Raw genomic sequence first — 23,314 nt, 5'->3', positions numbered from 1 at the left:
TGTCTTGAAGTTCTCCAGAGGCCTGGTAATGAACTAATCATTTGATTCAGGTGTGTTGACCCAGGGTTAGATCTAAAACCCGCAGGACACCGGCCCTCAAGGCCTGGAGTTGCCCACCCCTGCTCTAATGCTAAAAACACATTTTAATTAACCCAAAAAGTAAATACTAGATTTTGGAAGATTGTACTTGCTTTTTAGACCACAGACTTTTTATATACTAAACTGAGACGTTTTATCTACTTTATTCTGAAATAATTCTGAATCACCTCTGAACATAATTTGGTTTTTAATCAATCAATCTTACCATACAGATAAATGTAATCTAAATGATTTTATTCTTGTAAAACACTTCCAACTGCAGTCTAAATACTTCCGGTTGGACTTCTTTTCAAACTAAAGCAACACAACCATCCACTAGATGGCAGCCTTCTCTAATAAAACACTGATTCATGGACTGTGCTCATGTTTTATGTGCATGAAATGATTTATAATTATTTATTTTTTTGAGGTGTTTATCTTTTGGGCTGTAAAATAAACAAAATCCTGAGACAGGTTGACGTCAACATTCAATACTTTTATTGTGAAAAATCTTCATACACATCGCCTTAAACTGTACAATCAATAATTTAAAAACAAGAAAGAAAAATGTTCAGCTTGATGTTTAAAGATCATTACCTCTCTCTCACACTCACTCTCACACACACACACTCACTCTCACACACACTCACACACACTCACACACACACACACACACACACACACACACACACGCTCAGCAGCTTCAGCCAAAACGACAGGAGTAGTGTTTTACTGGTCATTTTTCTTCTTGCTGTTACAAACATTCCCACAATCCTCTGAACGTTTTTGTGGTTATTCAAATAAAAAACTGTGGCTGGATGAACAAACACAACAACACACGAGGTTTGTTGTGCTGATGTCGAGAAAATAAAAGCCTCAGAGTGGGAGAAGCTAAAAACCTAAAAATGTTGGCAAAGAGATGAAACCTGATGGTGAGAGTGTTTTTCCATTCATGAACTTCCGTAACAAACGTTTAAAATACGTGTGAAAACTGCAGGAGAAGAAAACTGCTGAACCACGCTCACAGGCTCCTCATCAGGAGGACAGTTTCTTCACTTCCTGTTGTGACTACGAGTTTCTGCACGTTTACTAAAAACCATGTGATCATCACTGCTGATTTCCTTTTATTCAGCTGTGCGTCAAACGTAAAAGTTCCTCCAATTATTTACATGTATCTTCCATAGTGTGCAATAGGTCGGCAGCCTTAACATGAAATTTCCCACTCGTGGTACTAATAAAGGTATCTTATCTTATCCTGGGACTCCATCAGAGCAGCGCCACATGACTTGCAGATCAGGAATGACCTTATTTATCGCCGCCCGGCCTTTCTGTCAAACAAGCTGACTTTCATCCCATTGCTTAAAGGCACCCACCTTCCTGAACCTTCTTCTGACTGGCTAAAGTCTGGACGACTGCTGAGGGGCCGTTTTAAGTATTTGTGAGCTGTGCTGTCTGCAGAAAGGACGGGATGAAGAAATCTGCTTCTCTAAACCTTAATCAGAGCAAAAAGAGGCTGAACTTTGGCTTAACAGGGTTACATTTACATATTGTTGCCTCATTATTAGAACCAGTAGACATGTTTAATATAGAAGTCTGGCATTATAACAGAAACATGCAGAGTGCTTTAAGTGTAGTTTACAATCCTGCATGAAATGAGGGGTATGTCGAAATTTTTAGGACTGAAAACACAAAAACATTTAAAATGAATAGTCTTAATTCACATTAAAGTTAGTAAAATGATGTCACAGAGAGTGGACATGCCTAATATTGTATCTCAGACCATCCAATTGCACGTGGTAGCCAATCAGAAGAAAGCTGGTTTAAACAGGGAGGAGCTAAATTACTCTGTTTCAGGCAGAGGATGAGCTGAGGGGCTGCACAGAGGCTCGGTTTCAGATAAAGAAGGGTTATTCTGAACTGTGAATCATGCAAAGCTGCTCTGAGGGAGCTGGAAACGAGCTGAACAGGTCAGCTGTAAATCTACGTCATGTTTCTCCTTTAATCAGCGACTCATATCTCTGCAGTTTATCGAGAACTTAAACTCTGACTCTTCTTTATTTGACCTTTCAGGTGACTTGTGCGTTATTTTAGATGAACAGCATTCAGCCCGATCGAGCTTCTATTTTTAGAAGCTTTGCACTAAAACACTTTCAGTGAGAGGCCGAGCACAGATGCTGTTTACTGGGCTGAGATCAGTGAACATTAAACCACCATAAACAAGACTCATCTCATGGTTTGGCTATTCTTAGAGAACATTAGGCTGGTCCTGAGGGTGCTGCTGGAACTACAGTTAATGTGTGTGGTGGAGGAATAATCTGACTCTGGATCAGTGGCGGGCATCATTAAAGGTTAGAAAGGAGACAAAACAAAACCGAGCGGATGGAGAGACGCCACAAAACCTGGAACGAAGCGCAGAGAAAAAACGAAGGAAAAGAAGGCAGAAGCAGAAACTGAGGAGGAAACAAACCACGCAGCGAGCAGAGAGGAAGAAAGAGACAGAGATGAAGCTCTTCAGAGATCTATGAAAGGAGAATCTATTATTCAGCAGCTATGAATCATGGGACAGCGTGCGGAGGCGGCGGTGCAGATCAGAGGCAGAGAGAGAAGAAGACCTGCTGCTTTGGTTCCCGTGGGAGATCCAGTCGGAGGAGTTTAAAACGCAGCGACTCGGAAGACTTCACGTGTTCCGGCTCGTTTCTACACGAGCGGCCGCTCGCGCACGGAGGCCGACGCTGCGCTGACAGGAGGACGAGCAGGGCGGGAACACGGACGGCAAACACGAGGCGGACGGTCATTTAATTCCACCCTCGTGGTCGCAGCTTAATTCAATTATCAAGAGCTCACGTTTAAACGCAGTCTGCTGTGTTTTGTATTTCAAACATCAGGAAAACCAGCAGCAGACATCCTGAACACACGTCTGTGCTTCAGTCCTCTGAAAGGACCTGCAGCTCGCTCCCACCTGACCTCTGACCCCCTCAGAGTCAGCTGATTTCTGCTGAGTGGTTTATTTAATGACGCCGTGCAAAGTTAAAAAGTTATCCCAGCAGACGTGTGCGATACGCGGCCACACGTCTGCTTTTTTCTACATTTGACACCGCGGTCGTCTTCTAACTCCGACTCCTTCTGGGTCTAAATTATTAACTACTGCAGTTTTTGTCACTCGTGAAAGGAGCTGATGGTTGTGACGGAAATGAAGGCGAGATTTTATCTTCAGATTGAGACTGAGTGGGCGGAAACTGATTTGGTCGCAGTTTATCAAAAACACATTATTGATTTTCTCTGAAATGTGACGCAAACCACAGAATAAAAAATTGCAAACAGCATAAAAAAGGAAGTTAAGCATCCTGAAATGAAATGAAACTGTTTATGCTTCCACTGAGAGAAAGACTTTTTAGATTTTTAACATGTCCCGATTAATGTTCTGCTCTGTGCGACGTCTCAAAAAGTGAAACGAGTCGATTAAAATGAAAATGTTCCTGTCGGCTGACACTTTGCTCTGAGAGTTGGTTATGAAAGACAGCGAGTGACATTCAGAGCGCTCCGATAAACACGGGTCACTGTTTACTATCAATACTGGAAAAGTTTCCACTGCAACACGAGCCTGACCAGCCGCTGTGACTGGTTTCCTGTTTGCCCTCATCAGAACTTCAACTGTCACATCATCAACAGCTTCAGAAAGTCTCGGGCGTCGCTGCCTCTCCCCACGAGAGCTCAGGCAGACTGAAGCGTATGGAAACACCTCCGCAGACAGACGTGCGGGACGCCCGCAGCTACAGCAGTCACAGGAGCGCAGTAAGCTAACAGCTGAGGGGACTGTGTGGGTTAAAGATGTGACCGGATGGTTACAATGACTCGCCACCCAATGAAGAGCAGCAGCTGTGCTCGGGTTAAACTCGTGAAAATAAAACCAAACATGTTGTTACACAAAGAGCGGGCGCGACACTCAGCGAAGCCCGAGTGATCGCCGATCCACCAAAATCACCAATCAGAAACCAAAACAGAAACACGTGAGCCAATTATGTCGCAGCAGAGCTTCAGGACCGTTTCAGACAGAGCCAAGCTTCATCACAGTAAATATGATCATTTTAATCGGAAACAGCACCCCGATGCTTCAGCGCCGTGTTGGGAAACTTCAAACTGCATTTTAGGCCAAAGAAAAGCTGCGTGCTGAGGCTCTCTGCCCACGCGTTCAGATCTGAGCACAAAAACACTGTGGAGATTTCCTCTGTGCTACTTCTGGCTCCTAATTAACAGTTTGCAGTTTTCAAATCTGCACGATCGGCCGGTTTTCTTTGTCTTCTATGACTTTAAGTTCATTCAATTTGAACTTTTTGCAGTGAAAATCTGAGAAATTCAATGACAGCTGGAACATCTTTCAGCAAAGTTAGTGTGATTTGGGTTTTATTAATCAGTGATCAACTGTGACACTGCAGCCATTAGGGTGACACCATATATTTGCTTCACTTCTTTGTGCTCAATTTAGAGGTTCAGCTGACGATTGAGTCATAAAAGAGCGAAAAACCACAAATAATCTGTTTAAAATGCAATAAAACCCCAGAAAAGCAGCATTATTTAATGAAAAATCACTCGGTCCCTCGTCTCTGGGTCTCTCAGAATCAGCTGAATTTTTTATGTTCAATAACTTTAGTTTATTTAATGAAGCCAAGCAAAATTTTACCATCACACATGAATATCTTCAGAGTTACAGGCCCTCTAATTACATGGGAAAGGGTCCAAATTTGCAGTTATTCTGCATTTTTTGATCCGTCACAGCTGACATATCCATGTGAAACTTCCAGGGCTTAAAAAGATGTTGAAGCTCTGTTAAAAAATGCAAACGAATCGGTTTTAAACCCACTCCCAGCGTCACAGTTTGTGCACGAGTGTGAGGAGACGCATGTATAATGTTCTTAATCCACCCTGATGTACTTCAAGATGCGATAACTCTGAAAACATTCAGAATGTGAAGGCTTCATTAAACGTGCTGAACTTATCGTACATTGCTGTTTTCAGTGAAACCAACACATGGATTAATGGACTGCAGCAGTGTCACTATCTGCTCCGTTACCAACACGTTTGGGTGGAGCATCGCTTCGAGGCGAGTCTGGATCGGCGGCACGTTGTCAGAGAAGCAGCAGGTGAGCGCAGACGAGACTCTGCTGAGTTAGAAAGGTGCGACACGACAGGTGAGGCGTGAAATCTGAAAAGCACGATGTCAGGAAGGAGTGGGGGGAAAATCAAGTCGCTGAAGCTCTCGGATGAAAAAGAAAACAGATGCACCACTGACACATAACCACACTCCACACTAGAACACCAAATGTGGATCACTCCTCCACTGAAAATAGTCCCAAGCACATTTCCACCTGTCTGAAAACTTCAGTTTGGGTTTGTACATTTGATTGGCTGACTGTCACATGTGAAATATTGAACAACAAACACATTTTCCTTAAAAAAATGTATATAAAAAGCGTGTTTAAAAGTATAATTCATCACATTTGGCTGCATTTAAGCGACAAATGGAGTCCATCAGAAGATCAGAAGCTGAAGGGACTGCAAACTAAAAATAGGAAACTCTTTCTAATTCATGGTTACTGTTGTGCTTTTAGCGATCTATCTGCTGCATGCTCGTTCACTTGGGCTCAAGGCACACTAACAAGTCTGGACTCGGCTCGGGCCGGATCCTCCAGGGGTTTGTTGGGGGGGTGGGGCCTCTAAACCTCTGTGGATTTATAATATAAAATCACTTTAAAACACGTGTGCTGACAAAAAGCGACTGATCCTTTCTAGTGTTTTGATGGTTAGCTTATCAGTCATAGAACAAAAAATAACGGAGGTGTGGACAGAAAAAGGAAACAGGAAAGGTGTGAGAGTGAAGGCTGCGGTGATGCACAGACACTGAGCGGCGTGCATCATGTAGAGGGATCTCTGTTCATGTAGTAGCCTCTCCAGCAGGGAGGAGTTTCTGGAGTCTTTTCCTCTTGTTTTAGTGTAAATAAGATCAAAACATTTGTAGTTACTCTCTAAATTTCCTGAGGCACCATTCGAACCCCTCCCCCTTCACCTGCAAAGAACATTAAACACTTGAAACATGACCTCGTGTAGGTGGGAGGTAGCGCTCATGCATCCCTTTATCCATCATTCCTGCTCTTCGGGTTCAGGGATTTCCTCCAGCTAACGACACCCTGCACATCTGTCTCCTGATCCCACGCCCGCTCCAAGCTGCGATCCGGGGAGCGGCGCTTGTTAGGAGATCTTACAGTTGCTGCGGGTGCAGTTCTGCGGCGGGCTCTGCGGCGGACGGATAGACTTGGAGCGCTTCAGGCTGTTGCCTTTGGAGCCGCCGGCTGGGTTGGCCAGCGAGTAGGAGCGTCCGTGCATCATGACGGCATTCATTCCGTTGGCCATGGAGAAGGACTTGAGGTGGGACTTGATTGCGACGGGCAGCGGGAGCTTATCGATGAGGTGGACCGGCGTGCAGGACACGATGGCTCTGCAGCAGAGGTCCTGCAGGCTGAAGACTGCAGAGAGGGAGGGCACAGAGACGAGGTTACCGTCAAACATCCGTTAAGGGAAAATGTCAGGTTTTAGATAAATGCTTTTTATTACCGATTTATGAACAGATTGTAACAAAACTAGAGAAATCAGACCTCTTTCGACTCTTATTGCCTCGAATAAACTGAGGACTGACACACAGGAGGAAGCTCAGACTGAAAGAGGCGAGTTTCAGCACACTGAGCCCGACTCTGTTCTCTATAAAGTCTCAAAGGACGTGCAGGACATCACTTCCCACTGCTTTATACTGTAATTACACACGAAGGAGACAGAGCGATGACAGGAATGAGCTCAAATTAATTAGTTTGAGCTTGTGTGGCGATATGACATCCATCTGCTGATGGGCTCCACAGTGCTTCACAGACTCATTTTCTCTTGCTCTCGGCGGTAGTGAAAATCCAGTTTAAGTGCAGTTTAACAACCCATCTTTCCTCACTTTGATGACCCCAGCTCCACATCCACCCACCTCTGTTGGGCCTCCAGAACTTCTCCATGCCATGCCTCATGAGGACGATGCGCGACAGCTCCGTGAACGACTCGATGACGTTGAAGTTGCACAGCGGGCTCACTTCAAAGAAGGTCATGCCATTCTTCTCGGCGTACGCCCTCGCCTGCTCGGTGGGAACTTGCCGCTTGAAAGCCAGATGTAAACGGTTACCCACGAGGATCCGAGGCACGCCTGGGGCATGCTGGGAGAAAAAAAAGTGAGATGATGTTTGAATTGGATTATTGGTGCTTTTTGCAACTTTAAGTCCCTGAAAGTAAAAAGGGGTTTTGCAAGTTAAGCACAGGACGTCAGCATGCAGCGCGTACCTCTCTCTAATTCATCCCAGTCTGTTCTGCAAACTGAATGAAACATGACTGTAGTGACCGTCACCACTAATCTGTTTCTTCTCAGAGTTTCTGCTCACTTTTCACACTCAGACCACCTCCAATGACGTCATCTACCTTTGCCATTGGTACAGGTGTTCCACAGGGACCTATTCTTGGTCCTCTTTTATTTATCATATTATTTAAAAGTACTCAGCTATTCACGTATATAAAACTTCTGTAACTATTTCAGACTCTGGATGGATGTCATTAGTACAGGTGTTCCACAGGGAAGTATTCTTGGACCTCTTTTATTTACTCTATTACATCTTTGACTCAAAAACGAATGCACATTTTTACGCAGATGACACTGCGTTATATACCACTGGATCTTCCCTTATCCTGATGACTGCAAAACTACAGCCTGCTGATACATTAAAGAAATATTTCAGCAAATGTAAATGTGTTCTAAACTACGATAAAACTAATCACGTTATTGGTGAGGTCACTAAAAACCATAATTTGGTCTATACTCAAACCCTTCATGGTATTAAAATGTAAAAATTTGATTGGTGTAAAGACCTCGGACTCAGAGTCGATACCACACTGACTCATGTGGAACACCTACCAAGAAAACTGAAGATTAAGTTGGATTTTGCTAAAGAAATACATCTTTTTCCCCTTTTCCGAGGTTGTAAGATCATTCCACAATCTAAAATTTATCTGGACTTGATTGTGGCGATGATGTTTGTATTCATGTTTGGCACATCCTGTCGCCATCGTCTTTAGGTGTTTTCCACTATTAGAAACACCATCTCATATGCCACTGGCTCTTCCAATGATCCCGCACGATAAATTTGCAACCTACAAATTTCTCTGTGATGGTGATATTATTACTGTACTGTATATGAAGAAGCCAGATGGTCCTGCTTAGCAGCACTGCATGATGTTTATTTATAAGACTACTTCATCTTACATCTGAGCCCCTGCTGTTGCGTTTAAATATAATAACACTGTCTGGTCACAGGACACTTCTAACATTAGTTGGACGTTTTACTCACACTGAAAACTGGATTTAAATACTTTGCAAACCTATAAGTGAGCAACAAAAACACTGGAACATGTATTTGTCTTTCCCCTTTTGCACATCCTTTTCTTAAGTGTCGGTGTCCCTTAAAATTAGATCTCAAAACTGACCTGTTAAAATAAAGAACACTACTACTACAGAGAAAAAGAAGAAGGTGATTGGTTCAGTTTCTCTGTTTGTTAGCTGGACAGCTCAAAACATTATGCTTGAAAATTTTAAAATCAAACTGACTCAGGAGTGATAACCATCTTAGAAGGACTCTTTACCATTGTGAGATTATCTCATTTTGCCCTATCGTTGCAAATACAATCACATTGAAACCTTCTGGGACTTTTCTCCGCTCTTTAACCACATTTAGTGGCAGATGCATCGGATTCATCCTCGCAGGCTGATCGTGTCTCGTCTCGCGGCTGAATTCACAGATTTTCTGCTGGCTGTGCAAATCACGATGTGTGCAATTTAGTAATAGTATTAGTATCCTCACAGCAGCAGGATTTAAATTTCATTGATGAGGTTATTTGACCAGAACGGTTCTCATTAATCAACAGGAGAAGAAGGACAGAAATGTGAGTCATTATCACCTCTAATCTGAGATCAGTTTTTAAAAAAGGGAAAATGAGATGAAATGACAATACTGTTGTAAGGAGACAGAAGCACAGCAGAGGATTCAGAAAAATTATGTGTCAGCATCTGTTGTGCAGTTCTTAAGAATGTGGTCACGGCCAAAAGTTAAAGGCTGTGACTTTTCATTAGACCCGGTGCTTTTTGGTGCAAATGAGACTCAAACAGCACTCAGATGAACTGTTAAAAGTATTTCCTGTCTTTAATATGTACTGATTTATGTATATAAACATTTAAAGCTTCAAACAGGAAATGCTGACTGACTGAGCCAGAACAGAAGCTTGTTTTTGTTTTTCATACCCAGAAGTTGCAAATCCACACAGCACAGGAGCTGATTAGTCTACAACGTTATCATAACTACTCTGGTAGCTGTAGGCATCACAGATTTGGGGGTTTCAGGACTTGCATTAGACGCACTGCAGACTTTCAGGAAATCTGAATATTTCAAACTTTTTAAAGCTGAACGTCCGTGATTAGGGACCTGCTGCATCATCATCCCTGCACACTTTGCTGTGTTACAGTTTTTTCTTTCCTCTTCTGTTCCTGCAGCATTAGATTTTATCTTTCATCTTGCAGGGATTATCTTAGATTAGTTTGATCTTACACTTTAACTTCGATGCTGAGAAAACATATATGAGTAAGCAGTGAGTTACTTTGTATGTGTGTGTCCTTCCTGCTGATTTGGAAACAAAGAGGATGTCCTCTTTGTCTGTGTGTGTTGGTATTTTTGGCCTTTGGAATGTGCGTTCCCGTTTGGCCTTTCCTGCTCCACCTCCACAGAATTAAACACTTTTAAGGACAGAAATAAAAACGAGATAGTCGACTCAAGAATCTCTGGAAGGTGAAACATAAACAGATGACAACTGATGACAGTTTGCTGGCTGTAAACTGATTACATTCAAATATTTGATCACTAATTTTCTGCAACAAATGTTGCACCAGATTTGCCTGAATATATGTTTAGATGTTCATATATTATTTTTTATCCTTTTTCCTCTGATGTTCACTGGTTTGTGTTACGGCTTGTTTATAGGAATCTCTATAAAGGACTCGGCCAAGAAAGGCTGCAGTTCCTCTAACGTCCAGCAGAGGCTCCAGCAGTTAGTCACTCCCCAGAGACTCCCGACAGAAATAAACATGTTTACAGCCTGACACAGAAACGGTTTTGTCTCTACAGATAATTTCTCCTTCATAACAACAGTACAGGAGGAGAATGTTTTTATAACTCACCTGTTTACATCTGAAATCAAAGTAAGAGCATCAATTAAAACTAAATAATCATTTTAAACACAGCAGGACATGATGTAGAAAAGAAACCAGGCTCAAAGTGTGTGCAAACTCTTTATGCTAATGCAGAGAATAACTCAGGTGTAGGTCACATGGTCAGACTGGATTCATTAGAAACAAAGCCAAACTCTCAAACGCTCACCTCATCGATCTCTCTGATCCACCTGTCGATGCCGTCGAAGGACCACCTGTTGGTGATGTCATACACCAGCAGGATCCCCTGAAGAGAGACAAACGATGTCAGCGTGCAAACTCCAGCAGCATTTAAATGAATGCAGCTGTTTGCTCCTCACCTGAGCTCCGCGGGAGTACGAGCGAAAGATGGTGCAGAACCTGCCCTGTCCCGAGGTGTCCCTGAGGAAAGGCAGCACATTAAACACTCAGGTCTGTGCAGCTGCAAGCAGATAAATCCTTCTTCTGCTTTCGGGGTAAACAGCACAAAGCAGCAGGCTTCAGCCAACAGGACGGAAATCTGAGCCGACTTCTTTTTGGGGGTTTCAGATTCAGCAGAGCCAGCGATGGTCCTCCAAACTGAGGCAAAAACATGCAACTCAATCCCCTTCATCCCTCTATCTACAACACTTTCAGCCTGCTCGCGCTCTGACCCAAACCCTCCATGATCTGCCGCAAATGCCACAAATTTATATCAAAACGTGCAACTTGATCAAAGATAAGAGTGCTTTGGTCTTTGGTTGTGAGTCGCTTTAAGTATTTTTTATAAAATGAGTAAACGACTGCACTTTTTTTCCACCACTGAAGTGATTTTGAAACCATCTTAAAGAGTGAAAGGTCCCGCCTACTTTGATGGTTTCCTGGTAAAATACTTCTGAGCGCACCAAAGTTTAAATGGGTCACGGAGCTCTGAGGGAACGGCTGTTTGGATCTCTCTCAGGCTTTTTCACAATTGCACTTTAAGTTTTGAGAAGATTCGAGTTTTCCCTTCACTCTGCATTCCAGGGTGATGACATCCACTCCAAGTTCTCTGCCTGGAGATTACTCTGGGGGAAAAAATGTCTTTCCCATTGTTTCACGCCCGGACCCTTCCCCTCCACAAGCACGAGTTCTACATCGACGCGCCGGCATTTTTCTCCTCTTTCACCTGATGTTAGAAAGGAGTTACTGTTATGACACAAACCCCAGAATGGAGAGCGTGCCCAACAAGACTTCCACAGGGACGCATTATAAAACAGCTCCCAAACTTCAGCTGGAAATCAGAAGCAAATTTAATGCTTCAATAACAACTACACTGGGGATGAATCCACCTGGTTAACTATACTCATTATCTAACAAATAACACGGCTGTACTGTGCTAACAGACTGCTCAACGAGCCGATGCCGGCAGGAAGGCCAGATCCGACCTCCAGCTCTCTCAGTCCTCATACAGACGCGTCCCCGGGCAAGACGATCAATCCTAAATTGCTCCTGATGCGCCGATTTGAAGTGTGAGTGACACAGAACAGGCTCTTAAAAGCAGGGAAGAAAGTGCTGCATTAAGGTGTGTGTGAGCTCTTGAACGTGGCTTGTAGTGCAGAAGCAGTAAAAGTAGAAAAGCATAATAAAACTATCAGTGCATTTACGGCTCCCTGTCATCCAAACATGGGTTCAATATATAAATAAAAGACAGCCAGACGGTAACGACGATGGTGGTGGGGGCTTCAGTGTTTAGACCCAGTCTGTGGTCAGACTGGGTCTTTGTTTGCATCTAAACCTGTGACGTTCGCTGTATCTCACACACTGCATTTCCAACCCACCACTGTGTGAAGTGTCTGTGAGGAAGTTCCTACTACAGCGAGCGGCAGCAGGACTGCACATTCCTACAACTGCATGCACACAGACTTAAAATATGGTAAATCTAAGGACGTCTGAGCCGTGGGCACAAGATAACAATAGACTCAAGGCAGTTTAAATGACATATAATCAGTGCAGGCTGTGGGTTTGGCTCAAACTCAGAATCACTTTATAGTTCTGACTGGTTTATTCTCCAACACAGTAACTTATTTATTCAGATACTCTGCAGGTCAGACGTGAGTCTCACACAGAGCTGTACACACCAGAGAACTCATGATTCTCAGATTTATGCAAACCGGATTGACACACGGAATGAGAATAAAATCTCTTTTTTCAGGTTTAAAAAACAGCTGCTCTGCTTTTCCAAGCAGCATCAGTCCATCTACACGCTGCCGTCTGAGAGGATCATCTGTTGTGCAGCGTACCAGAAAACAAACATTTTCTGGCTTCTTTACGCCTGCACACCTCCAACTTCACGAACTGCATCCTTACTGAAGTGCTTCTAAAAAAATCCCAAATGTTCATAAAACAGCTGCATGCTGATGGTTTTCCCAAGGAAAATAGTCCCTGTGCTTGTTGGGGACTATTTTCAGCAGCAGATTAATCCACGTCTGGTGCTCCGGTGAGCATTCGTGGCACCAGGACGGCGTATGTGGGCTTGAGTCACAGTAAACTAATGAGGGGACATGTAAACAATGGACAACATGGAGCCTCAGAATAACAAAGTGATTCTTGTTAGGTGAAACAATTTCATGTTGTGCTTTTGGTCTTATCGTGGATTTGATGGTAATAATAATCCCAGAAGTTTTCAGCATCTGCTGTTTTCCAACCCAGAGACTCAGAGGAGCCCGAGTCACCACACAGGAAAAAAAAGGACGCTGAGGATGAAGGAAAAAAAAAAGAGGAAGAGGAAGAGCGGGATATTGACACTGTAAAACAGCGAGGAGAGGAGGCGAGACTGAGGCAGCAAAATAAAGATCCTGCATCACGCAGCTGCCTTCAAACTTCTTTCTTCACACAGAAGACGAGGCGTCGGTTCCCCCCTCAGGAGTCGAATTCCTTGCCCTACTTCCACCAAACAGGCCTCGCCTAGCACTGCAGACAAATACGTGAATCTGCTGCGACTCCACAGATACAGGATTACGTCACCGGCATGACAGCGTGCAAAGAGACCGTGCACGTGCACCTCGCAGCTTTAAAATCATGGCAGTTATGAAAGCTGTGAGCTGAAAGTACGGGCACGTGACAGAAGGGCTGAGACACGGAAGATGATAAGAAAAAACTCAGCGTGGGAAACAGATCTGACTGTAGTGCCAGTAAAGCTGTCTTCATTGCAGTGAGATTCCTCTTTATCTTCAGAAACATCTACTGGACCATCTACTGGCAGGTGGAGGTGCTGTTTACTTCCTCCTAAGGAAATGACTTCACCTGTATGGGAGTTGATGCGAGCTGGTTTCCTCCTGAACTGCCTCTCTCCTGGAGGCTGCTAGCTATTCATTGGCTTTGGTTTGATTGTGCAGCTTCACGTTAGCGCCCGTTCTCTGTGGTCTGCTAGTTTCTGTGCTGTTGTAAACAAAGCGAGGTGGAAGACGGTTCTGCAGTACTTTGACACAGAGGCTGTAATCCAGTCCACTTATTACTGACCCACTCTCTGTACAGGCGTGATGATGCTAGCCACACAGCGTGTGATGCTTTGCATGGTGTGGAGCGCCACAGGTGACTCACAGTTTGTACAGGTGATGTTTGGCCTCGTCCCTGCTGTTGTAAGTTTAGAGTCTTTACTTTCAGACCCATCGTTAAAGTCTGTTTTTACTCCAGTTTAAACTTAATCTGTTTAATATAATCTTCTTCTATTTGTTCATTTTTACAAATTTAAAAACATTCCCTTAAATGTTAATCTGCCTTTGCTCCCCTCACTTCGGCTCATCTCCTGTTGCTTTTAAACGAGCTACATAAACAGTAACTGAGTCACATGCCTCACTTCTTCTCTTCATTCCCTCCAACTCTGTGTTCAGACTTAGAGACAATAAAACTGTTTTTCCAAACACAGAAAACAGAAAGAAAAAAAAAACTGCTATCAATAAAAACTTTTCCCATTCCTCACTAAACCAAAGGCATGCTCCATTTCTGCTTTAATGTGACCAAACTCTGGCTTCAGGCCACAGACACATACTGCAGGATTTTAGAGTGGATGCAAGAAAAAATACAAAAATAAAACCGTGTCCTTACCACAGCTCCAGCTTCACTCTCCTGCCGTCCAGGAGAATAGTGGTGGTTTTGTAGTCGATACCTGGACAAGAGGAGAGCGAGAGATGGACATTAGGGAGATAGAAGCACAGAAAACGATAAAAATCAATCAAGTACAATACTCAGTCAGAGAGAGGCTGGAGGAAGTGACTCATCATCACCATGAACACTTGAAACACGACGCAGACGACCGTGACGTTCTTTAAAAATGTCCCAACCACGTGTTTAGGAATGATAACAAACACAACGCCGCTCTTTCATGGCTCTGATTCTATATCTAAACAGTGTATTTCATATGGCTTCAGTTGCATAACAGAAAATATCAACTCCTAAATAATCAGGTGGCAGTTTAACGCTTTGCTGTGCTGCCATAACGTTGGGACTGAAAGCTTCACCTGATCCTTCAGCTGAGTTTACGTTTTAGCCATTACACCTTCATCCGTCCATCACAAAATGCCGTGACAAACTTTTGCGTGTGACCTGTAACGAGCCTTTACACACCACGTTTACCGTTTAGCCATTGTGATGGAGGCGGACTGTGGCGCGGCGCCACACACAGCTAACAGCTCGTTCTGTTCTGTCCTTGTTGTTCAGCTCTGCTCTGACAAACCTGTCAGACCGCTACACCTGCCACCCCACCGCGCCACGTCTGGACATGTTCCTGAGGTTTGCACTGAGCCTGCTTCCACCTGAGGCCTCACAGGTGAGCCACTGAATACTCCGATTCTCACCTCTGATAAGATGTTTATCTTTTCGCTCAACAGGTTCTCGTGTCACTAAATGGTTTTTGTGTTTTTATCCTGGAGTCTAATTAGCTTTGCATGATTCACAGTTTAAAATAATCCTAAAGGCTGACCACAGACTGGATTATGATCAGGGATGTTTCCTGACTGTGGATCTATAAGGTTATTTGATAATGAAAGTTCTCACTTCAGACACCGCCACCAAACCTCTCCTGGAAGAAGTTATTTGTGTTTGGTATGTTCAGCCTTTAAAGAGCAGAAGCACACAAACGGGTCAGCCTGGAGCTCTGATAAGAAGGGCGAACACTGTAAATAAGGACTCTTTGTTTCTCAGTAAAACTCTTTGAAACTCATGAAATTCTCATGAATGTTCTTCACTGTACCACAGAAACATGTAAAAGTATTCACACAGACAAGTCCTGCGTTACATTCCCACAGTTTCACTTTTCCTCGCTGCCCTTTAAGGCAAAGCTCAGCGAATCTTCAATCCACAGCCATTATTAACACTAATGAAAGAGACAATAGCTCTATCAAATGTTACTGTGTCAGCCTCTGGCGGTTAGCAGGACCACATTACTAAGATCTTCCAATTTTCCCGGCAACATCAAGCTGCTGCCGGGCTAAAGTGCTGAGCTCAGGCTGGCCTAATTGAATCGGAGCGAGTGCAGGGCTTCGTAGCGAGCGCTTCCTTCCCCCTCATATCCAGGGTGCACTTAGGACATCCCAGATAATCAATAGCTTCTCTAATGTCTCAGCTGAAAACTGCTTCTATTCTGGGAACGGACTCACTTTGTGGGAGAGACGTGTGAAGCTTCAGGCTTTCAGCTTTTGCTCAGACCGCGTCGAAGAGGCTTTGACATGGTCGCAAATGAGAGCGCCTCATCTAAAAGCGCTGCGCAGTTAAACTCTTTCCACCAGAAACTAAACACAAGCCGACATGCTGCAGACTGCTCCTGTCTCATTCACAAGTCCAACACAATGAAAATGCAGCTTGATGCATCATATTTCAGTTTAATGCGCACTTCCATCTGTCATTTATAAAACCTGCAGACATATCACATTACCAGCCCTGACCATACTGCAGGAAAACACTGATGGACCAGCTGCGCAGTTCATCAGCTGCTTTCACCTGAACCTTCTTCCGTTTTACACCATCAGAGAGTGATCATAAATACTGCATCTCCCAGCATCTCAGGAATCGTGCCACAGGACGAAGCTGCCTGTTGCCACTCAGCAGCATCACGGAGACCCTCCCTCAGTTCGTGTGTGTGTTTGGAGATGGGTACACTTCAGCCTCTCTAAGCCAGATTAAATGTTTCACTGCAACAGCTGCAGGTGATAAAACCCTGGCTGTGACGGGGGTCCTCTCCTCCACTTGATCCCTTCACTTCCAGCCAGTTTGAAAAACAGACGTTTCCCAGAAACAACAACAGTGAGCATAGAATAAATAAATCAGACAAACTCCAAGTCCCACTGTGGACTGAAGCTGGTGGAGTCTGCTCTGCTGGCTCAGTGTGAGCTCGGTGTAGCAGCACATAAACCAGTTCTCCACCTGCTAGTTGGAGATTCTCTCCATCTTACAGATCAGAACTGCCCTCGCCAGCTGCAGTCGATGCCCGTCCTATTGCAGGACTGGGAACTAATTAACACGGAGGACCACGGACTGAAGAACAGACGCCTACCCTGGTATATATCATAACTGTTTCTACCATCAGAGAGGAAACAGCTTTGAGGTTTTGGACCAACTTCTTAGAGAAGGAAGCAGTTTTTGCATTAAAAAACAACAAAAAAAAATCCACTCAGGACTGTTGCTAGCTGATCAGATGACAGATGAAATGTTTGTTGCTGCCCTGCTGTCAGGCCAGCTCCTAAACAGTCTGTAAAAGAGGAAGCAGCCCCATTTGATGAGAGGAAGATCAAAAGAATTCAAAGAGCTTCATTAAATATGGAGTGCAGAGTGGATCGCAGCTTCGATGGGGATGTTTGTGCCGACGGAAGCGCTGCTATTGATTTCCATTCCTCTGGCAAAGGCAGGCTAGAGTGCCTGCGAGGACCCTGAATATTTCAGAAGGGAAAATCAGGACAGATTTTGATTGGATAACGCTGTCCTCAGGCTGTGATTAGCTGGCTGTCGGGTTTGGGGGTGCCAGCTGGATAGACCGGTCTGTCACATTTCCTGCTCTGTCATTAGAGTTTGTGTGCTTTATCGATCCCAAATCAGACGTCCATCAACGGCACAGAAGATACAAAGACATGTCTGCGATGCACGAGAAGACGGCGACTGTTTTCATTATCAAACCGATTATAGATCGAACAGTTCACAAACCCACCGTTTCATCCATACCGCAACCTTCTTCTCTGGTGAGGATAACTGGAGTTCACAAATCTATGCATGTGTTCATGCTGAGGGTCTCTACAAACAATCCTTATGAACTGAATGATAACAAGGAATAATAAGGAATTAGGGTTTAACCTTTTTTTTAAACTTATTCTAGTTCAAACAAAGCAGAAGACAGAAGGTCACAACAGTGACGAGCACATTAAAACCAGATCTGGGAATTTCCAAACATCTGGGGATAAATGAAGTAAATCTTTTTATTCATCAAAATGACTTCCATCCTTGCTGGATGTCATTAGTCTAATTTCTTTGAACTATATCCCAGTGATGCTGGAAGAACTGCGTTTAAGCCGACCAGCCAGAAGGAGGAGGCTGTTCCAGCGTTTAGGAGCCTCAAAAGCAGCTAGACGAGTTAACCTGATGATCAGACTGCTGGAACACGGTCTCAGAGAGGCTGCTTTGCAAGCTCGAGCCGTGTCGGGTAATTAACGACATTTTAAAATGATTTCACTTTGAGGCAATAAAGAGAAGCAAAACATGGCTGACGTTAGTTCTAGTTAGCGGCACAGCTGCTGTGCATTAATAATTTCTAAGAGGATTTCAAATAATTTCCCCTGATCTGAGATATGCTTCATGGCTGATAACAGCAGGCTTTAGCAGAGAAGACAATTAAAAAAAGCTGAAAAGACATCTCAGCGCATCAGTTAGACAAATGAGGCTCTTAAACCTTTCTTATTTCAGTGCACAACAATGAAATATCCCCCAAGGACTCGACCAAGCTCAGCCCTCCATTGTGTTATTATTATGATGGACTGGTTCACTTGACAGCATCACTGCTGCTGCTTGCAGGCCGGCTCATTCTCTTCCTCCTTATCTTCTAAAGTGACGGCGGGTTTAGCGCGAGGAACAAAGAACTGGAAGGTAAATGAAAAGTTGAAGCTGGACTAACAGACTGACACAGTGCTGGAGACGCACTCTCACCGGGTAATTAGTCATAATTAATGCTCGTTTCCATCTGAAGCTTTAAAGCATTTTGATGGTCGTGATTTTTTAAATGTAAAAGTTTGTCACTTTGTCTGTTTTTAAAGGTGGTTTAAAGCTTTTATAGCACCTATATTAACAGAACAGGCTGTCGTCAGCTGGATTCATACTAGTTTACTCCTCCAGTCTCCATCTGCTCCACTCTGTGTGCGAGGAGGTGCACTCGCAGTGAGACTGAGAGCCGTGAAACTAATGAGGCCAAAAATAACAACAGGGATACTCTCACACTGAGATGAGTGCATTTTTCACTTTACTTGTTATCATTTATTTCATTAATAAACATCAAGTTGACTCTAATGACAAAAACGTGACTCCCATTTTCTTCTTCTTCTGACTGAAATACCAGCTTATTGAATGTACCCTGGTATTGAATTGGTGTCTGCAGATACTGAAGCAAAGCCGCTGGCATTGTATCGGAAACAGAATAAATTGGATCAGTGCACCAACTATGTATACGCCCCAGGTGGCACTCTTCAAAGAAGGATAACAGGAATGACTGCTCAGCCCTCAGCTGACCATGTCCACAAAAAGTATAATACCTTGATTACAGACGGACAGCTGGAGACCCGACGGCTGAGCGCTCCTTCCCGCTATACTTCTAACGGAGTTAGACGTTAGCGGAAGTTAGCTCGCTAGTTTCGCTAGTTACCTAAGCATGATATAGCATGTTCTGACTGAGAGATTTCTGAAAAAAATAAACATACAGCTCTGTTATCACTTCCAACATAAATGAAGACAGAAAACTAAACAGCAGTGACATTTGTAGGGTTACTGAAGTTGGGCTAGCTGCTATATAATGATGTGCTACGTGATCGCTAGCTACACAGCTATGTTAGCATAACATAAACAGTGAAACTTTTTTCCCCTCGATAAAAGTTAACGTGAAGGTTCCTGATGGTTAGAGACAAATGCAATCGCATGGCAGGATGCTGTAAACGGACCAAACTTCAGTCAGAACAACTGAGATAATCCATCCACAATACGAGGTTAGTTATTAATATACTGCAACAACATGGGAATAGAGCCGCTGTGATAGAATTCAACATTAATGAATCAATGGTACAGAAGTGGAGGAAGCAAGAAGAATGAGCTGAATAAAGTTTGATTTATCTGACTGCTTTGTTTTGCTTAATGTGCATTATATTCCCGTGCACCTTATGGTCCGAAAAATACGTATTTGACTTTTTTATTTGGCACACTGCAGTTTAATGTTGCAAAGCTCCTCTTTTTAACTTCAGTGGATATTATACATGGTTAACTCAGGATATGTCAGCACATTTCTACTGGAGATGCCTTTTGGTTAAACTTTCATCAAGGAATTTGCATTTGCACTGTTAAATGTTTATATAACTTTAATGCACATAAAAAACAGCAGCTTGTTTAAGTGAAAATAAATGGATGGTTTTTTTGCACTAGTAAAGTTGTGAAGTTGTATTTTGTCTCGCATCAATTATATCGTCAGTTATCAATCAATCAATCAAAGCTTTATTCGTCACATGCAGGTTGCCCTGCAGTTATATCGTTATCACAAATTTTCAAATATATATCGTGATAAATATTTTTGGCCATATCGCCCTGCTCTAGCTGCATTATTCTCTTGATCATTGCCACTCAGACAAAACCTTGACATCACTGCTGCTATACGTAGAAGAAGTCGAAACCAGGAGCAAAGAAATCACAGTTTCCCCCCCAAAAAAGTCTCGTCTGTTGCAACATCCACCTCTGTATGATCCGTGCTTCTGTTATTAAATATGATTAAAGTCACGGCAAAAAAAACCCACACTTGTAAACATGCCTGTCTTCACCACACGAAGCATGTGTCGAAGGGTACAAAACATAAAAGGTGCACGAGTGGCCAAAATGACACCAAAGTGCGCCTTGTGGCAGTGACAAGGATGAAAAAGGTGAGTATAACAGGCGCCACTGTCATGACCTTAGCTTCATCCCAGGTTACGTTCTGTGAGTTTCTGTTTAAAGACTCCTGGTTTCCACTGACTCGTCTGACAGTATGCTCTAAGTGCAACAGAGAGTTAGGAATACATTTTATACATGAAACCTGTTCAGTTATATTTTCTTAATGCCATCAGATGAAGCTGTGCAGCAAAGTTCCAGCTGAAAATGCTTCCCACTGTGTCGGGAATTTGCATGTATGCTGTTGGTGATGAATGAGTCATAAAAATGTTTTCATGTTTAGTCTGTTTCACACTTCTGGAGCTGCAGTTAGTTGATCAGAGATCTATTAGAAAGACATTTATTTCAGTTACACCTCACTGAACTCCTACACTGAAGGTGAGACCTTCTGACCTCCATAGCAGCTCAAAAACAGCTGATGTTGTTAAACTAAAACACGGCCGGCTCTGTTTTTTCCCCCACAGTTGGCCGCCGCTGAAGGTGTTTAGGAATAAGAAGAGGAACTACGCTCACTGAATAATAACCTGTTTTTACACTGACATCAGAGAAAGCATTGTTTATCCACTATGTGCAACAACAATGCGCACACACATCCATGACCGCCTGACTCACTGCTGTGTTGTGAAGTTCAGTGTATGTGAATGTGTCATTGTACGCTCTCCACAGCAGCAGCGGTGGTGGCGTGCGCAGCTTGTATGTTCAGGACTTCAGTGATGAGCCAGCAGGAGCCCGATCAGCTGAGGTGGGAGTGACTCACCACTACTGTAAGCGTAAGGGGACTCTGCAGATCCATCCTGCAGGCTGTCCAGGATCTCGCCTTTGCCCACGTCGCTGTCTCCTACCAGGAGGAACTTCAGCAGGTAGTCGTAGCTTTTCACTGGGCTGCCCTGGCTGCCCATCCTGTCTCACATGGAGGTCGAGGGAGTAGTCTCCAAGAAGCTGAAGGGGAAACCAAACAGCACCCTTACGCGTTGCTATTCCCTGATACACAGTCTGTTATGCCATGAATGTCCCGCATGCGGGTCTGGGAGTCTTTGTTTTGCCTGCTAACAGTCTTCAAAACTGTAGGTAGTTTAATTTCAGGCAAAGAAAAAAAATAGGAAAAAGGGGGTCACAGTCTCAGAGGAATGTCCTGTTTGGCTGCCAAAAATGTGGTTGTGGAAAGTAAAACATTGTTTAAAGATAAGAGCAATAATAGTTTTGGGAGGGAAGAAAAACTGGCACTGACAACTTAAAATTATGTTAAAAAAAGAACAAAAGACTTTTCTTTGCGAGATTAAAGATTAAAGCACATATTTAAAGTGTAACTGGAGCTGTGGAATGATTGTTGTAGTTGCAAGAAAATATGATTACTGTCTGCTCTTACTTTAAACTAAGTCTAGCAGCTGTTGCTTATTTTTAAAGCAGATCTTTTTTGTGACACATCAAACTCTCAAACCTGGAGGGTGTCTTTTTGTTGTCATTTCAGCGCAGCTTTCCGGCTAACAACAGGCTAGCCCCAGCCCCGCTAGCTAGCTTAGCTATTATCCCTGCTGCTGCTATCCCAGACTGCTAAAACAGTAATCATATAACGACACCAAAGCGCTAATTTTAGCCATGCACAGGTTTAGCTTATTGAATAACTTTCTACAGAATAAAACAACGATGTTGCTTTGTAACAGGCAGCTAACCGCGGCTGGGCTTCAGCTGGAGTCCGAGTGATTTCAGGCCGCCTGGATGGCTTTCTTCAGACCGAGATGACAAAGATTCCAGTAACTTCACTGTAATCCAGAAAATTCCCACATCTGTGGCGGAATCAAAAGGCCGCGGAGCATCTACGTCCAGTCCAAATCTCTGTGAGTGATCTCAGTCCGTGCTGTTTCCATTTTTCTCCATTATCCTCAGTCATAACCACACATAAAGCCCCTCAGTGCTGCTCACGGATACAGAGACGACTGACCGAGTTCAGCGCTGACAGATCCGTGCTCTCTGCTGTCCCCGCCCACCTACAACATCGCCCCGCCCATTGGGTCCGCGCCGACACGAGCCGCGGCTTCCATTGGACAATGGAAATACCCATCAACGCGTGCTGTCAACGCCGCGCAGATGGCGCTGAGAGAATGTGCACAACAAAGATGATTCATTTCTCTGTGAGTGTAAACAGAACAAAGGCAGAAAATTCTCATCACGTGGGATAAACTGGATCAAATCAAAGCTGCGCCCCGTCAGTGAGAAAAACAGAAAATAACCGAGGAAACAAGCAGAAGGACGAGAAATAAATACATGCATAAACGGTATACTTCTGTATTCTTTTCAGTGCGTGCAGACTGCAGTATGAAAAAGAAATCGATAGGAAAATGAATATGGACGAAATTAGGTTAAAGAGTAAAACAATATATAAACAAATATATGAATGCATAAATAACACCGTACCACTTACTTATTTATGTATTAATATTTTCTCTTCATTCCACCACTTATTTCTTTGTTTATTCAGTTCAGCAAAACTATAAAGAGAAGATATATAAGATATTTTTAACAGAAAGTGATTTTTTTTACAAAGTGGAAGGTGGAATATTATATAGATTCAAGATTCTTTATTTCTCACATGCATAGTCATACAAGCACAACACACAGTGAAATGTGTCTGATAAGAACAGACACTACCACTAGATATTTAAAGTATTATATTATTTATTGTGTATTTATTGTGTTTTGTTACTTAGAATAGAAAATCAAATAAATGAATGGGGTCAAATAGAAAAACACCAAAGTAAATAAATAGGAAAATTAATCCAGTAACTTATAGTTAATGTTCATCTTGCTGCATTT

At 43.3% G+C, this 23,314-nt stretch overlaps 1 protein-coding gene across 2 annotated transcripts; it reads right to left on the bottom strand.

The window, feature by feature from the left end:
* Positions 1 to 553: 553 nt before the first annotated feature.
* rab40c (RAB40c, member RAS oncogene family) lies at positions 554 to 22,488 on the bottom strand. 2 transcript variants are annotated; one of them, XM_004556417.5, is made up of 7 exons: positions 22,174 to 22,485; positions 21,261 to 21,442; positions 14,453 to 14,513; positions 10,729 to 10,789; positions 10,578 to 10,655; positions 7,097 to 7,319; positions 554 to 6,596 (listed from the first exon to the last, which is right to left on the bottom strand). In XM_004556417.5, the coding sequence occupies exons 2-7, from the start codon at positions 21,400 to 21,402 to the stop codon at positions 6,322 to 6,324; spliced, it is 840 nt and encodes a 279-aa protein (XP_004556474.1). In that variant the 5' UTR covers positions 21,403 to 21,442; positions 22,174 to 22,485; the 3' UTR covers positions 554 to 6,321. The 2 variants fall into 2 exon arrangements, with proteins under 2 accessions (XP_004556474.1, XP_076739576.1); XM_076883461.1 differs by having other exon boundaries at positions 21,261 to 22,488.
* Positions 22,489 to 23,314: the final 826 nt, after the last annotated feature.

This window comes from Maylandia zebra, linkage group LG4, assembly GCF_041146795.1.
Source record: "Maylandia zebra isolate NMK-2024a linkage group LG4, Mzebra_GT3a, whole genome shotgun sequence".
Classification (NCBI taxonomy): Eukaryota; Metazoa; Chordata; class Actinopteri; order Cichliformes; family Cichlidae; genus Maylandia; species Maylandia zebra.
Note: the sequence above shows the minus strand (reverse complement) of the source record. Positions and strands in the feature narration are given on the sequence as shown.